The 17047-nt window shown below is 60.4% G+C and overlaps 1 protein-coding gene across 3 annotated transcripts in view; it reads left to right on the top strand.

Annotated features, from left to right (window-relative positions):
- Positions 1-17047, top strand: part of RPTOR (regulatory associated protein of MTOR complex 1) — a 329546-nt gene that overhangs the window by 276191 nt on the left and 36308 nt on the right. For all 3 annotated transcript variants that reach the window (XM_025999917.2, XM_025999918.2, XM_072746474.1), the window contains 4 exons: positions 3810-3927; positions 4770-4910; positions 5142-5300; positions 14213-14331. In XM_025999917.2, the coding sequence (XP_025855702.1) occupies positions 3810-3927; positions 4770-4910; positions 5142-5300; positions 14213-14331 (537 nt within the window). The remainder of the gene's footprint in view (positions 1-3809; positions 3928-4769; positions 4911-5141; positions 5301-14212; positions 14332-17047) is intronic.

Raw genomic sequence — 17047 nt, 5'->3', positions numbered from 1 at the left:
GAGGATGCGCAGGTGTAGCCAGGTGTCTCCCGAGGGCATCGGGGTGTCTGCCTTGCTGGGGGGCTGAGCACCGTAGATGCATCCCAGAGGCACGGCTGCACGTCAGCCAGAGATGTGCCTCACCAGGAGGCAGAGGTCAGCTCTTCCCCTGTGCTCCTCCATCCTGGGCTCAGCAAACAAGCCCTTGCATCCCAGGCCCTGGCGTGCAGAGTGGAGATGATCCTGCCTTCAGGGGCCGGACACGGGCACCAGCAGTGGTGCTAAAGTACCCAGAAACACGTGGGACCTCAGAGGTGGGCGCAGAGCTCTCGGAACAGGTCTGAGTGGCGCCTGCACTGCCTCGCCAGGGGAGGCCTCCGTAGGTGGGAGCCTGTCCCTGGGTTATGAGGGCTCAGCAGCCAGGACCCAGGGGGTAAGGGGCAGGGGGAGCTCGTAGGGCAGGCGGAGGGTGTGTGCAGTGCAGGTGTGAAGGACCGTGCTGCGCCCAGGGCTGCCGCCGTTCCAGGGGCTGTATCGGCAGGAGAGGCAGCGAGGGGCTGACGGAGGGCAGGGGCTCGTCGTAGCCTTGCCCCGCGTGCGAGGGGCGTGCCTGCCCTCACGGCACAGAAGTATTTCATTCTTCCAACAAACGCTTGAGTGCCGGCTCCCGGTATGGGGCAGGGAGGCCTTGGGGCCCCGCACAGCTAGCAGGGGAGACGGACAGCCCACGGCAGCCTAGCGAGTAAGCCAGGCAGGTGGCGTTTGCTGTGGGCACGTGGGGCACAGAGGTTTAGGGGAGGAAGCGAGGGTGCAGTCTGGGGGGCAGGGAAGCCTTGAAGAGGACGGTGGCAGCTGCTCAGAGGCAGGGGCCCCTCACCATCTGCAGAGCCCCGTGGTGGGACCGGTGTGGCCCATGGCCCCACGAGGTGCTGGTCCGGGAGACCCAGCTGCGGGGCCCGCGGGTCTGGAGCACAGCCCAGATGTGGGCGTCGAGCGCTGCGAGCTGACCCGCCCCGACTGCGTCTCTCACCCAGGCCCTGGCCAAGGTCGCCGGCTCTGACCTGCAGCTGGGGCCCTGATCACGCGGGCAGCAGAGGAGAGAAACCGGGATGTATGCGGGGTTTTCAAAGCCTCGTGTACTCAGCGTGGAAAAGATGACGTCTGATTACTTTTTATAGTACGAGCGTCCTTTCCTAGTTGAGGCCGTGAGGTAGCAGAGCATCGCCTGCTTAGTGAGCTTGCTTGATGAGCCCAGAGTCCGCAGACTGGCGGCAGCCTCCCGAATCCCTGGGCCCGAAGCTGCCCACGAAGGACACAGCCAGAGTGCCCAGCCCGCCAACGCCCCCACCTCCTCAGAAGGGCCAGGGGTTGCGGGTAGGTCCCCCGTCCAGCCCCACAGCCGCGCTCCGGCTTCCTCACCACCACCCTCCTGAGCGGCACCGGTGTCGGCCTCCCTTACCCGCACGTCTGACCCACGGTGAGGCTGACAGACAGCCTCAGACGCTGTTCCTCATTGGCCGCCCAGGCCCCAGGTCCCTGGTGGAGACGAAGGGGGACGAGCTCCCCAGGCTGGAGCACCGATGCCTGGAGGTGACCCCGGAGTAGACGTGCTCCCCTGAACGCTGCTCCGTCGTGCCGTGGTCACGGCCGAGTCAGACACCGTGACGGCGGGCCACCAGGTGTCAGCCAGTGACTTGTTGGAAACGCACAGTGGGGACAGCCCTCTGGGGAGGAAGCAAGGAGGTGGCAGCCAGCACACGCAGGCCGCAGGGAGGACCCCAGGAAGACACCTGACCTGGCCTCCCACACAACCAACGAGCAGTAGCCAGATTCCCGTTGGGGGATGCACATGCCCAGGCCTGGTGGCCCTGAACCCTAGGACACTCGGTGAAGTGCCCCACATGCTGAAGATTACAGCGTATTTGAAGGGAAAGGCTCCGTTCGTTGGCGCATACCCGTTAGGCACCCGTGTGCTGGGCCCTGGGTCACCGGGCCTTGAGCACCTAGCAGGGAGCCTAACCTGGCTCTCCTCCCAAGGCTCGCACTTGGAGGTGGGGCAGGCTGGAGACTGAACAGGCGCATGTGTGACGTGGCAGGTCATGCTCTGAGGGAGGCAGAGCGTGTCCGGGGGGCAGCCCTTGGCGAACGTGGGGCCCTCGGGCATCTGAGTGGAGCCCTGAAGGAAACATGGGCTGAGCTGGGGACACTTGGGGAGGCCTTTCCAGGCAAAGGGAACAGCAAGTGCTCAGGCCCAGAGCAGGAGTGGTGGCTCCTTCAAAGGTCCATGCTAGACCCAGGGTGGGGGCACGAGGGCATGGGGGTACCTGGGACCCAGGCGAGAAAAGCCTCGTTTTGTTCTGTGTGTGAGCAGAGGCAGGAGGTTGGGAAGAAGGTGGGACTGACCCTGACCTGTGAGGCTGAGAGGTGCTGCTGGACAGAGGAGCCGGACCTCATGCCTAGGAGTGCCAGGGTGCCACGGGAGCTGGGCCTCGTGCCTCGGGGTGTCGGAGTGCCCGTGTTGAACCGCTTCCAGAAGCTGAGAATGCACGCGGCCCTGCCCCAGCCCGCACACCCTTGCCAGAACTACCCACACGTTTGTGGCCACTTGCACACCAGCAGCCCATGGCCAGCAGCAGCCACCTTGAGTGGCCACCACCCCAGCAGGATGTGCTTGGTCCAGAGCCACTGGGCATGGGCAGTGCCCCAGTGTTTGACCTTGAATGGCTGTCTGTACATCAGCGGGCCTGGGATCTGGGTGCGAGTTAGCGTTGCAGGGCCCAGCTCAGGCTCCTCCCGCCCTGCATCAGAGTGAAGGGGAGGGTCCGTCCTTTTCGGAGACCGTATAGGCTGCGTGTTTGACAGGAGGGGCCCGGTAGGCGACCCCACCTGGCATGTGCCCTGGTTTGCAGAGGGCGCGGGCAGGCACGGAGGCGTCGGCAGTGGCATGAGAGGCTCGCGGGGCCACAGTGCAGATAGACTCTGGGCAGATTGGGTGGGAGGTGGATTGGGGGTTCATGGTTCCCTGGGCACAGGAGTCCCCAGTGGGGGCTGAGTGGGAAGGGGTGGTGCCAGCAGCCTGCAGGGCACGCTGAGTTTGGGGTCACAGGAGCACTTAGGCTGAGGTCGGCTTGGAGCTTCAAGAGAGGGCCCAGGGGTGGGTTTGGGAGCAGCGCACAGGCCGACAGGAGGAGCTGAAGGGCCGTGTGGGGTTAGGGCAGGAGACAACAGGGCAGCCGCCGAGGGGGTCCCAGGGCCCCGTGCAGAGGGGCAGGGATTCACACGCAAGCTGGGGCCCAGGTGATCACCGGACAGAAGCCGCTGCGCTCGTCTCCTCGGGCACTTGGGCCTGGGGATCGTGTCTTTGCCTTTCAGGGACTGGAAACTAATTTATCTTTGCAAGTTTTGCATTTTGTAAAAAGAGCGTGCTCTGGCTTGTCAGACGTATCTTGCTTTTCTATGCCCGGAATTCAAATGGCTCACCCAGCGACATGGTCCAGTCAACACGTAGCTGAGCCCGGGCCCCAGGATCGACCGCCCTCCCCCCCCGGAGCGTGTCGTTCACACCCGCGCCCCGAGGACACCTGCTCCGGCCGCTCACGTCCAGCCATCCCGCCCTCACTGCTTGTCCAGAGGCTCCCGCTCCCTCCGGACACCCCCGAGCACGTCCCTGGAAGGGCCAGTCCCCGCTGCCAACACCGAGTGCAGTTTGTCTTAACCTTTCTCTTTTCTGTGGTGATCTGGGCACTCGGCGTGAACTCTCCGCCTCACTGCTTTTCCGCAATCCTTCGCCAGCCGCCAATAAGTGCTGTTGTCCTTGTCCCTCCCGGCAGGAACTGGTGGTGGCTCTGAGTCATCTTGTCGTTCAGTACGAAAGCAATTTCTGCACCGTGGCCTTGCAGTTCATGGAGGAGGAGAAGAACTACCCCTTGCCTTCTCCAGCGGCCACAGGTACGGCGCCGTTGCACACACGGCCTGAGCGGCCCGCCTGCCCGCCCCCCAGGGACCCACGTCAGACAGCTGCCCCCTTGGAGTGGCCCCCCGACTCCCACCCTCCCAGGCCCGACACAGGCTAGGAAGGACAGCAGGACGGGCCGCCCGGACCCTCTGACTCTTTCCCTTTCTTTTTTACCACCTTTGGAAATCAGATTCATGGGGATGTTGAAGGATAGCGGAACGTGTGCCACGGGGGCGCACGGGGAAGCTCGCCGGCTCTTCCGTGATACACTTGCGTCACATTACGCAGCTCCTTTCCTCCCGTTTGTCCTTGTCACTGGATTAATATTTCTTTGTGATGGGCTGCCTCCTCCCCCAGAGCGCAGCTTCTCCGCAGGAAAGAGGGCTCGTGATCAATAACAAAAGCATTACTGCTTCTAGAACACCGGGGAGGGAAGTGACAATGAACTTGCTCGGTGGAAACAGCTGGTCCAGAGGGGGGCACAGGGGCAGCAGGGCAGGGAGGGGGCTGGCAGGACCACCCCGGCCGTGGCTGTGCTGTCACCTGAGGGGCAGCAGCCTGCAGCTGAGCCACGGAGCTGCTGGCACAGCCCTCAGGGCGCCCCGGCCGCCAGCCCTGCTCCGAAATGTCTGTTAGAACGGCGCCCCCGCAGAACAGCAGGGGTGGGCTCTGGTCACCTGCTCCTTACACCTCCCTACCCGACACGCGTGTCGGGTCCGCACCGAGTGGGGGGCGAGCCGTGGTAGCTCCTGTCACCTCGTGCTGTGGCCCCTGCCTAAGGGGGTGCACTGCCCCCCAAAGCCCACCATTAACTCTTTCTTTGACTCTCTCCCAGAGGGTGGGAGCCTGACCCCAGTGCGGGACAGCCCGTGCACCCCCAGACTCCGCTCCGTGAGTTCCTATGGAAACATTCGTGCCGTCACCACTGCCCGAAGCTTGAACAAGTCTTTACAGAATCTGAGCTTGACGGAAGAATGTAAGATCCTGGAAATCGGGTCCTTGGGGGGGACAGTTGTGGGTGTGAGTTTCTGAACCGTTCTACACACAAGGGCCGCGCCCTTCCTCTGCCGTGAGCGCGTGCCCTCTGCCCCACCGGCTGGCCCTGACGTCTCGCCGCGGTGTGGGCCGGCTGCGGTGGAGCGGGCAACAGGGCGGTGGGGGGCCGTGTGGGAGGCGCACCCTGACCCCCACCGTGCTGTCTGGCCAGCCGGCAGCTCCGTGGCGTTCTCCCCCGGGAACCTCAGCACCAGCAGCAGCGCCAGCAGCACCCTGGGCAGCCCCGAGAACGAGGAGTACATCCTGTCCTTCGAGACCATCGACAAGATGCGTCGCGTCAGCTCCTACTCGGCCCTCAACTCCCTCATCGGTGAGTGCCGCGCCCGGGCTACCCGGGTGCCCCCACCCGCCTGTGCCAGGGCACGGGATGCGGGCACCGCCTCGGCCAGAGAACAAGCATTAATTGGAGTGTGGAGGTGAGAGGAGTGGGTGCCGAGGGCAGCCGGAACTTTCCGCAGCTTTAACTTTGCTCCCATGGTACCTACAGGCCCTTCTGGGCTTGCGGGGGAAGGCTGCCAGAACCTTCCGTCTGCCGCAGCCCGATGGCTGCCTGTGCAGTGATTTTGCCCCCGGAGACGCATCTGTCGCGGCCAGGGCAGAGCAGGGGCTGCCACACCTGACAGGCTGAGTGCATCCCTCCCAGAGGGCTCTTCCCTCCTCACCGCGCGACCGTGGGTCTTCGGGGCGCTGGCAGTGAGGGCACTTCCACTCTGACCACCCCACACAGTTTCCGGGCCTCAGCAGGAATTTTAGTTAATGTTGAAAACCTGGGGACACTAATGTACGGCCACTGCGTGTGGGTTGTCTCCCAACTTCAGCAATCACAGGCAGAGCCAAATCCCCCGAACTCGCCGCCGGTTCCACGCTCATCACAGTTTGCAAACCCCCGGAGCACCCACCGCGCCCCTTACAGGCTGCAGACTTCACGGGAACCCTGTGCCGTGGGGCACGTCTCCGTGGGGCCGCTCGTGCCGCCGCTCTGTGTTTGTGCTGCGCTCCACCCCCTGACCCGCCGCACCCCTGCCCTGCCCCCCACCCCCTGCTCCACCAGCCCCTCCTCACCTGCCGGGTTCGCTTACCCATTCTGCGGGTGGAGGGCCCAACGCCGAGTCCTCCCTCCAGCCATCCCAGGGTCGCGCAGGCTGCTCCTCCCTAGGTTTGCTTCAGCACCTCAGGTTGCTCTGAGATGCCCGTGTCAGTCGAATGTCCCCGTCGGCCCGTGGAGCCGTGCAGAGTGCTCTCCTGACTTCGTAGCCCCTGCCGTCCCCAGACGTGTGTCCCTTTGTCCTCCTGCCACTGTTTCTCTGCTTCTGCTCCTTCATGATCATCCCCACAAGATGTTGAATTGCCCTAGCGTCCAAGTCCCAACTTTTGCTTTGTTGGTTTTTTCATTAGATCCTCGTGTTTTGTTCTAATAACTTCATTTCGTTATTCCCTTCTCTTTTCCTTAGCTTTTCTCCATCGTTGGTTTCGTTTCTGAATTTGAGAATAGATTTAGCTCATGCGCTGGCGCTCATTCCTGCATCCCTCCCAGCGTCCACCCACATTCACATCTGTGGTCTCTGCCCCTCATCGGCCCTTGTGTCGGTTCTAAATCATCAACTTATTTCCGTGGGGAGCCCTATGCCCTAGCAGTTGCACCCTCCACACCATGTGGTGAGGGCGATATTTCTGAATTTCGGCCATGATCTGGAGGGGGCAGGACTGCGGTCTCTGCATGAACCACCCCAGTCTGTCCCTCTGCTGGAACGCAGCTCAGGGCATCTGCCATAATTCCTGTAGGTTAAGTCCGTGTGATGTCCCTTTGGGCCTGGACAGGCCACAGGCTCCAGACGTGGCCACCAAACCCACCCACCCACCACCAGGAACTTAGCTTAGAAATGCCAACTTGAATTGTCAATCTAAACTGAGAAATAACATCACAAATTCGTGCGTTTGATTGTTTGCTAAAATATCCCAAGTGCCCAGAAGATGATGTTGGTGCTCGGCGTGAACGCAGGTTCTGCTAACTCACCCATAAAATACATTCTGAGTGTCACTGGTAGGGTGTTTTCAACTAGAATGTGTTCTTTTGACAGAATTAACATTGTGTACGGTGGCTTGGTTCCCAGGCTTCCCCACAGGAGTCTTTTAAACTCTGGTCGATATGAATCCGAATCAGTATTTGTGCATATGTCCACAATGAAAACACATGGAGTCACAGGGGAAACTCAGAGAAACGGAAATGCGCCACGCTGTGGCTCTGCGACCCACCAGCCGGTGAACTTGGTGCAGCACCTCCCCCCCGGCCTGAGTCAGGACAACCCCTCCTCCCACCTCTCACCAGAGCAGGAGTCGGCAGACGTTCTCTGCACAGGACCCGACAGTGTGTGTTTTCAGCCGTGCAGGTGGCACAGCTTCCATGGCACAAGAGTAGCTGCAGGTGGCGCGTGAACAAATGAATCTGGCCGCCTTCTAATCAAAATTTACTTACAAACTGAAATGCAAATTTCATAAAATAGTCACAAGTCACAAGACATTATCTTCCTTTTATTTTTTTTTCTCAACCACTTAAAAAGTAAAAAAACTATCCTTAGTCTGCAAGCCACAAGAAAACAAGCAGCTGGCGCGTGTGTCTGGGCCATGGTTTGCCCGCAGGCCCACCGGAGCTTGCGTCCACCCTTCCTGCCCTGGAGGGCCCAGATTGTCCCTGTGACGGCAACAGCGTCTCGTGCTGCTCTGTCTCGGGACGTGGAGGTGCGTCATTCGTTCAGCAGCATTCCGTAAGTGCCGCTGGCGTGCCGGGCGTCACGAGCTCACCGCCATGGAACAAATAAGTACAGAGCGCCAGACTTGGAAGCCAGTCACCACACGGGGCTTGTCCAGTCTCGCCCTACCTCAGCTGCCGGGACAGCGGTGGCCTCGGGTCCTTGTCTGTGAGTCCTCTGTCCCTCGCCCCTGCACCCCGGCCCTCAGCACCTTCAGAGCACCCTCCCCGTTGCCCGGCCTCACCCCCCCCCCGTGCTGACCCCCTGCAGGGTCCTCCTGACTGATCTCCTTGTTGCCTCCCTCGGGGTCTCGTCCTGACTGTCCTGCCTCGCGGCACACGTCCAGTGCCACCCGTGTTCTGCGGGTGGCCATCCACTCCACGGCCCCCTGTTCACACGCATGGCCGGCCGTCAAGAGAAGAAATGTTTGAAAGGGTCCCACCTGGCTTCCGAACGTGCAGAAACACAGTACCTGTCGCAGGTCAGACAGAACTGAAGCGAGTATGGAAGTCACGTGTCCCCAAGGGACCCTTGCCAGCTCCTGTCAGGAAGTCCCCATTGTCTACAGCATGTTCCCTTCTCCGGGGTCTTTAAGGCCGCGTGTGCGGTGGAGCAACAGCAGGTTCAGGCCGCAGTGTCTCGGCCGCTTCACAGGGCGAGGGTGGGGTTGGTGCCGCGCGTCCAGGTGCACCTGCACGTGCACGGGGCAGGACCGGCCTGGGCCACAGCACCGCCGCGATGAGCAGGTGCCGCCTCGTCCCGGGCGCTGGCGGGGCCAGCAGGTCTTGGAGGCGTAAGGATGAAGAACGATGTTTTGTCAGAGGCCGCGGCAGCTGCCGGGGACGAGCACCTGACCGTGTCCGGGCCCCGCACCGCAGCACCTCCCGCCCCGGACCTGCCCGCTGGCTTCCTCCGGAGGGTCGGCAGCCCCGACACCCCCACCTTCTTGCTCACAAATTCCGGCTCCCGGAGAAGCTGAGTGTTTCCTGTATATCAGTCGAATCTTTGAAAACCAGAGTGGAGAAGACCGACTATGAGCTGCAGCAGGTGGAGCCGGCTCATGCGCGTTCCACGAGGCACGCTCCCCGCCTCCGCGCTCAGACGTCACCGACCGCGTCCCACCGCGTGCAGCTCTCACCTGCTTAGAGGCAATTTTCTCTTTCGTTTCAACCAAAGGACAGCAAACTCTCCAGGCCCTCAGTGCATACTGCAAGAGGTTTTCAAAACCATGGCGTCCTAGGACGTCCATTTATCCCCACCTCTTCCCCAAAGGCCAGCCTCTCCGGGCCCCCTCCCAGCTCCGTCCCAGCCCCCTCCCTGCTCTGTCGCTCTGAGCATGCCCCGTGGTCTTGCCTGCGGGGTAGGGGGTCCAGGAACACATTCCCGGGAGAAGCCTTGGCTTCCCTCGCCCCTGCCTGGGTCTCCGCACCTGAAGGGTGGCCGCCTGATGTTTGTAGGGTTGCAGGGGGACCCGGTCTCCGTATCCCCTCGTCCCTGGAACCCCACCTATCTCTGACTCACCAGCCATCTGGCCTGATCCCTGTGGGCCCCCGTCGGTCTTCCCCATTTCTGGTCTCCCAGCCCAGGGTCTCCCCACGCGGCCTGCCAGGACCCCCGTCAGGCCTTGCAGCACGTCTGCAGGTGGCCCATGGCAGCCTCGCACAGAAGCCTCCCTGAAAACCGCACTCGCTGTCAGCTCCCTACTCGAGGCCTTCCTCCCCCAGACAGCCCACCTTCGGCATCGGCCCTCCCACCGCGCCCCTGCGCCCCTGCTCCTCCTCTCAGGCTGGATGCCGGCCCCTGAGCGAGGCGCGGACAACCCAGCAGCGCGGAGTCCTCCCTGCGGCGACACCTGCACCCCCGCGGGGCGAGTGGGGGGTCCGTCTTTATTCCTCCGTTATGGTAAAGCTGCAGTTTCTTGGTCATGTGTGCGGCAGGCAGCCCCGCGTGCCCCTCCCGCCCTGAGCCTACCCCGTCCGAGCGCCCAGAGGTGGAGTGGGAAGGGGGGAAGAGACGGCCCGTGCGTGGACATCAGGGCACACGTGACACACCCCTCCTGCCCCCGCCGCCGGGCAGCCCTCCAGCCCCATCAGGCACCCTGCTCTACAGCCCGGGCCCCGGGGCGGGCGGGGATGGTCACTCTGCTTCTTTGCAGGAGTGAGTCACAGCCTGGAGGGGGTGAGGGGGGATCATTTCTGTTCTGAGGATTCCGGGCCAGACTGGGGCGGCCGTGAGCGCTCCCACCGCCGAAGCGCCTGCTCGCCGTGGCTCGGAGGCCTGGCCGCGGTGGGACGATGGCGCCTCCCTGAAGTTCTGTGACCCTGACATCACCTCAAGCGTGTTCCCAGCAATGGATCCGAGCCGGAGCTGGGCTGGGGTGGGAAGAGCCGGGATCTAAGCTGTGCGCCGGCCTGGAGCCGGGCCCAGGTTCCGACTCCTCCACTCGCTCAGCATCTGGGGGTCGGGGCCACCGCCCACATCTCTGGTCCCCTGGGGGCCCTGCTGGCCTGAGCCCGCTCGTCCCCGTTGCATCGTGATCGGCCAGGAGCTAGCATGTCCTTCCGTCTCCCTCTGTCCCCCCACCTCGAGAAGCCCTAACAGAGGAGGCCCTTGGGGCCCCAGGGCCGCAAGGTGCGAGCATGAAGAGCAGAGGACCGGGGAGAACGGGGCCATCAGCCAGGAGGAGGGGCCGTGCGGTTGTCGCCAGAGGAGCCGCGCACGGTCCCAGGGAAGGTTTTACAGCCCATTAGTTTGATTTCTTGCTGCCGGAGAACGGGGGGAAGGCGAACGGCGTTGTTCTCCGACGCCACAACATCAGTTACATCTTTATGGCCACAACCTTTGATGAAAGGCCATCATTACGCGTGTCTCGCCGGGGCCCTGAGGCACGTCGCTGGCAGGACTGTGCAGACACGGGGGCCACCCGCACTCAGCAGTCTCGCCCTCCGCGCCCCTCCCACGGGCAGAGGCAGGAAGTCAGGGGGCTCCTGACGGGGCTCCGTCCCTGGGGGCGTCACAGACTGGGGATGCGGAGGCCCCAGGGCTCGGGCGCTGGGTGCTGGGCCGGGCAGAGGCTGTCAGCCACATCGGCCCTAAGGGGGCAAGGTCCGGCTTCTCTTTCCTCCGAGCGGTGCAGCCAGCCCCGGGGGCTTCTGGGAGCCGGAGTTGGCTACAGAGCTCCAAGCACATTTTCCTACATTTTATGCTACTTGGGAAGTTGTGGCCATTGCTCTGAAAAATAAATGTAAAACCATTAGTTATGATCTTTTATTACTTTTGGTCTAGACGTGGAAATAGGTTCTCAGCGCTCATGAGGAAGGAGCTGAGTGAGTGCCAGACCCAGGCGTCCTTCCTGAGCATTTCACAGCCAGAAGCCTCCAGAAGGCCACTCGGGCGTCCTCCAGCAGCCCGGGGGCTCCAGCCTCTGCTGTGCTTACAACCTTGGTGCGTTGGCAGCAGCTCTCAGAGCAGGGTGGTCCGTGCAGCAGGGGGCCGAGGGAGCCTGGAGGCCAGACTGAGGGAGGAGGTGAAATGCACGGAGCACTTCTCCACACCAGTTGCGTGTTTTCACCAGCAAATACTTACCTCATTCGTTGTAGCCAGACTCTGGCCAACATCAGAGCCTTTTCCTTCTCTGCTGAGTCAAAGCTGAAATCTTGCACAAGAAAGGCCACAGCAGTAATGAGGTTCCAGATGGGAACGGCGGCCACATCCTTCCTAGGTGCGCAGTGCCACCCCTCTCCTGGTGCCGGTCTCTGCCGCCCACCCCAGGCCCCTCCTCGCGTTTCCGCCAGCGGCACTGCTGGGTGAGGGTCAGGTTGCTCGGGTGTCTGCTCTTGGAGGCACACAGGTCACCAGGCTCCTGAGCGCCGCGGCCCCCTCCCCTGCTGCTGTGAGTCCTCCTGTCCCCGGCCCGGCTGTGGTGACAGTGTGGCAGGTCATCTTAGTGCACCGCCTCGCGACTCTGTCCCCTGTTGGCGGCGCTCTGGGGAATCTGAGCCCAAAACTAATGGGGTTGTGGGGGAGCTAGAACCTCACACAGTAGCTGTGATGACTTCGAGGGGCCTTCCTAAGAGCCTCACCCCATTAGGGGCCCGACCGTCCTTCCCCTCCTAAGCGCGCCGCACCCGTGAACGTGCAGCGGCCGGTCCCCGTAGGCCCCAAACCCCCAGCCCTCACGGGGGTGACTGGGGAGCCACGTCTTCGTGGACGGTCCTCACGTCTCACAGGCCCAGTGCCTGCTGCTGGGCGCTCCGCTCGATCCAGAAGGGGCCTGGGAGTTCCTCCGGGAGGCTCGGGGCCCATTTTACCACACAGCTTCCTCAGACTTGGGTTGTAAATCCGGAGTCAGGGTCGGAGGTGCTCATCCGTTCCTGCGTCTAAGTTAAAGTGTGCAGGGAAAGGGTGCGTCACCCGGCGCGGACTCCTCTCCAGGGAGAGTGTCCTCAGCCGAGCTCTCACCGTCCAAAGGGCAGATGCCTACCCAGCCCGTCCCCCGAGGGGCCCTGCCCGACCCCCTGGGCCACGCAGCCATGGGACCCGCCATCCTTCCAGGGCAGCCCAGCGGCCTCCCAGTCCCCGTGGCCCTGCCTGTCTTCGGGGTCCCCGCGAGGCCTCCTCGGGAGCCGGGGGCTCCCTGCATCCCTACGCAGCAGGTGTGTGCAGCCGTGCGGCCTGAGCGCACCGTCCCCGTGGTAGCGGGCAGTGCCGCCCCCAAACGAGAGGCTGTGCGCTGAGGTGAGCGAAGATGCGTGACCCTCCACTTCACCCAGCCTGCCTCCGATTTGCACGGTCGGGTGCCACTTGTTCCGTGTGGACAGGGATGCTCCGTCCTCTGACAGCGCACGTGATGGTTCAGCCCCTTCACAGGGCGAGTGGGGCTGTGCTGGAAGCTGGCCAGGCCGTGACCTGGGGTCTTGGCTGATTCAAATTAATGCCCTTTTCCGGGCACCTGTGGGGGCTCAGTCGATGAAGCGCCTGCCTTGGGCTCAGGTCATGATCCCGGGGTCCTGGGGTCGAGCCCCATGTGAGGGAGCCCGCTTCCCCCCATCCCTCTGCCTGCTGTGTGTGTGTATGTACTTGCTTGTGCATGCGCGCGCGCGCTCTCTCTCTCTCTCTCTCTCTCTCTGTTAAATAAATAAATAATAAATAAATATTTAAAAAACAAGCAAATAGTGCTCTTTTCATCACTTTCTGTGGCTAAATAAGCATTTGTCAACAAACTGTCTGGCCTCCCACAGTTACATGCTGCTGTCTCCCATCCGTCATGCCATCTGTGTCCAGCCCCTGGGCTCACCCCAGCAGAGAGCAAGGGTGCAGTGTCCACGCGGCACTCCCCACTCCCGGCCGTGGCTCCTTCCTTGCCTGTCCAGACCCAGCATGATGCAGACCCCGCTGCACCCAGAGGCCTGCACCCATGTCTTCTGTACCCTCAGGCCCTGAGCCATTCCTCTGCTCTCTCTGGTTTGCACGCCCAGGTCATGGTCGTGCCACTTCTCCAAATGCTCCGTGCGATTCCATCCCCTCTGTGCCACTCCAGCGTTTGCTGACTTTCCTCCAGGAAAGTCTTTGCCAAGAGAGCAATCCCGGTTCCTCTGCGTGCAGCCCACCGTGTGCCTCTTCTGTAAAGCTGCCTGGCTCCTCGCCTCCTGGCCCCACTTCCTGACAGAAGGAATCCCTTACTGGAGCTGTCACAGCGGCACGGCATTGTAGAAGTGGCCTTGGCCTGAATGTCAGACAGGAGAGCACTTGATTCCCTCATCCCCTGGACACCAGGCCTCACTGTCCCTCTACAGTGCCCAGGGATAGTGCCTGTGGCCAAGATCATGAGGGCAAAGTAGGGCTGAACGGATCCCTGGGTGAGGCCTTCACAGACAGTCCCTCCTTCGTGTCTGTGATGCACCCCGTCTCATCTGCCGTGGCGCCCGGCCCGTGTAGAGAACCCACCCAGAAGTGTTGTGGGTGCCTGGTGGGACCTGGAGAGTTTGGGTCACATCATGCACACCCTTCCTGATTTCCTGGGGACTCAGGACAGTCCTTGTGCAGTGTGTGGATAAGACTCACTGAGTCACAGCCCGAGCATGCTCTGAATGTGAGACAGGTGTACATGGGGCTCCCAGCCAACACACGCACCTCACATAGACTGTGACGGCTCCTTGAAACCTGGACGTGAAATCAGCTGGTCTTTGGGAGCTAGGTGGTGCTGTCCAGTCAGCCAGGGCTTCAAGGAAGGCCAGCATTTTCTAACTCACTTTTCCTTCTAGAAAAATCCAGCCTCCTTCCCCCCGCCCCAATGTCATCAAGCCTATTGACCAGTTGGGATTTCTGGGCCCCTAAGCAAACAGCCAGAAACAAGCCTCCCATAGTCCCCAGCTCTTTGAAGCGCCCGTTCCTGGCAGGAGCTGGGTCTTTAGACACCGGCCAGACACACAGGGGACGGCTATATCTTACTAAACATCTCCTTTCTCTTTCCCAGGAGTCTCCTTTAACAGTGTTTACACGCAGATCTGGAGAGTCTTACTGCACCTGGCTGCGGATCCCTATCCAGACGTTTCCGACTTGGCCATGAAGGTGCTCAACAGCATTGCTTACAAGGTATGTGTGACGTGTCCTCAGCAAAGCTCTCAAGCTCACAGTCTTAGTGACAGATATTCATGCGGGGACCTCCAGGCTCAATCGGGCCTACGCCGTGGGTTAGAGCCTTCTGACGGGCAGTTCACAGCATACCCTGATCTCTGTTTACCTCCTGCTTCAACCTGGCCGTATCGGGGCACCAGGATATTAGGTGGGGGCTGCCCTTACCCTCGTGATCATGTCGGGGTCTGTGTGGTCTGTAGTGATGTCCCCTTTTGTTCCAGTACCAGCCGTTTATGGCTCATCTCACAACCATGTGGCTAAAGGAAACCTCAAAGAACCAGCTTTTGGTGCCTTTTTTTTTTTTTTTTTTTTTTTGGTCCTCATTACCCCACTCCTTTTGCTTATTTTGAATGTAACTTGCTTCTCTGATTCTAGTTTCTTAAGATGGAAGCTGGGGGTCATCACCTTTGCCTGAGAGCATGTAACACACAGAGGTACCTAGAGACCTTGTTTTCTCTCTGAGACGTGGGATGGCCCCCTGGCCGTGGCTAGCACCTTTCATCAGGTGCCTCTGGTCATCCTCCCCCGACCCTTAGCCATTTGGTGATGAAACTAGTATTCAGATTATATAAGCTTGTTTTTCAGTAGCTTTTACGTATACAACCTTACTAAAACCTGAATCCTTTGAAAATACAATGAGTGCCTAATCTTGAAATTTCACGACTGTAAATTCATCGCGGTAGACCTGGCGTCAGGCTGTCAAATCCATTTCTCTTAGGTGTCTCTCTCTAGCACGTAGAGCACAGAGACCACATCTCCGTGTCCTTTTAGATCATGTGTAAAGTGTGTGAGCCAGAGACGCCCCTCATCCCACTCCATGGTAATTAAACCTCGTATGTGTAATCGCTCCTACCAGGCAGAGCCTAGCAGCAGATTGCGGCAACCGGAAATACAGCCTTTCGTGCCTTCAGAACAGCGCGTTCTAACGGAGCCTTACAAGTAGCCAGTGGCTTTCTGCCTGCTGTGCTGATCTAGGCTGACCCATCCGTCCCGGTGTGCACGGTGGGCACCCCCACTGGCATGCCCAGGCACAGGGACAGAGGGCGGAGTGGGCCTCCTCTCGAGTCCATGCCTCCCGAGAGCCCTGCCCTGGCACAACGCAGCCTGAGTGTGTGAGAGCCTGAGTGCGTCCGTGTGTGTGTGTGTGTGTGTGTGCGCGTGTGTACGCACGTTTATTATTAAGAGTAAACACTGCTACTGAAGGATTTGGAAGCATGAACATGAAGGAAACATTTTCTTGTCCTCAGTTTAATTTCAGAAATGTCTTGCTTTCTACTCCAGTAACTAAAGAGGAGATGACATTTCAGTTTACAGAGAAATGGACCTACTTTTGATACTCCACTCTGAAGGCAAAACATTTTTTTTAAAGATTTTATTTATTCATGAGAGACACAGAGGGACAAGCAGGCTCCCTGCAGGGAGCCCGATGCGTGACTCGATCCCAGGACCCTGGGATCACACCCTGCGCCAAAGGCAGACGCTCAGCGCCTGAGCCACCGGGGTGCCTCTGAAGGCAGGTTTGTGTTCATCATGGTCAAAACAGCCTTACCACTCTGGAATGCCCCCACAGGATACCGTACTCCAATACAGAGATTGTTACCAGCTCAGGAGCCCTGGCCTAATTTCAAGTATTTACATCTCCTCTCCACACAGGCTTAGGGTTTGCATTTTGCCTGTAGTTTTTAACATGGAAAATTTCAAACCACGTAGAGGACAAAGGACATGATGACCCTCGGGAACCGCGTCGCCCCCAACAACCTCCCTCACGCCACTCCTGCCACCTGTGGTTTACAGATAATACCGAGGAGGAAATTTCAAGCTACAGGTGTTCAAATGTCAGGGTCGTGCGTAATAATCATCACTACTTTAAATATTTAGGAGAAAGTTTGTAAGCACATAAACTCACCTAGAAATAGTCCACCAGCGACTCCACACCCAAGGAGCGGAAATGCAATCGCTGCGTCTGCTGTGGGACACTCGCAGCCAGGTGCACCGGAGGAGACCAGAGGTCAGGTGCACAGTTGGAAGCTGAACACCTTTCTTATAGACCGAAGGCCTAAGCGACGGAGAAACAAGGATGGTTGATATCGTCCCCAAAACAGCACATTCCAGAGTACCACAAAAACCAGGAACAGAACCCGGCTCACGCTTTCATAGTGTGTAAAACCTGTCGTGGTCTCTGTCCTCCTCCACGTTGGCAGCCTCACTAGCACCCCGGGAACCTGCTATGCTCACACCGAATCCGATTTCATCCAGCGAGTTTGCGGTTAGCTTCCGGGCAGGCGTCGCGCAGCGCGTCTGATGCGGGGACCCCCTCACTGGCACCTGCATCTGTCTGTCCGCGGGCTCCGTGCTATGTGTGTAAACGTCCTGACTTCTCTTCACGCGAGTCAGATGGCCTTCGGCTCCCAGAGGTGGAGGTTCTCTGCGCACCATTTCCCGCTGGAACCACCCTCTGCTGTTGGAAGCCCACCAGCTCCCACCTCAGCACCCCCACCCTGACTCAGAGGTGCCAGTGCTGTCTGTGCCCTCCCAGGCCTCTGCCCCACTGCTCCCCGCTGCCGCCACAAGGAGGAGGGACTCCTAGAACCGTCAGAGCGGGGCAGGCCTTGCAAGCAGGAAATCACAGTCCTAGCGAACTGTTGTGACTGAGATGCATCTGTTCATAGTTTGA

The sequence above is a fragment of the Vulpes vulpes genome, chromosome 2 (assembly GCF_048418805.1).
Source record: "Vulpes vulpes isolate BD-2025 chromosome 2, VulVul3, whole genome shotgun sequence".
NCBI classification, from domain to species: Eukaryota; Metazoa; Chordata; class Mammalia; order Carnivora; family Canidae; genus Vulpes; species Vulpes vulpes.
Note: the sequence above shows the minus strand (reverse complement) of the source record. Positions and strands in the feature narration are given on the sequence as shown.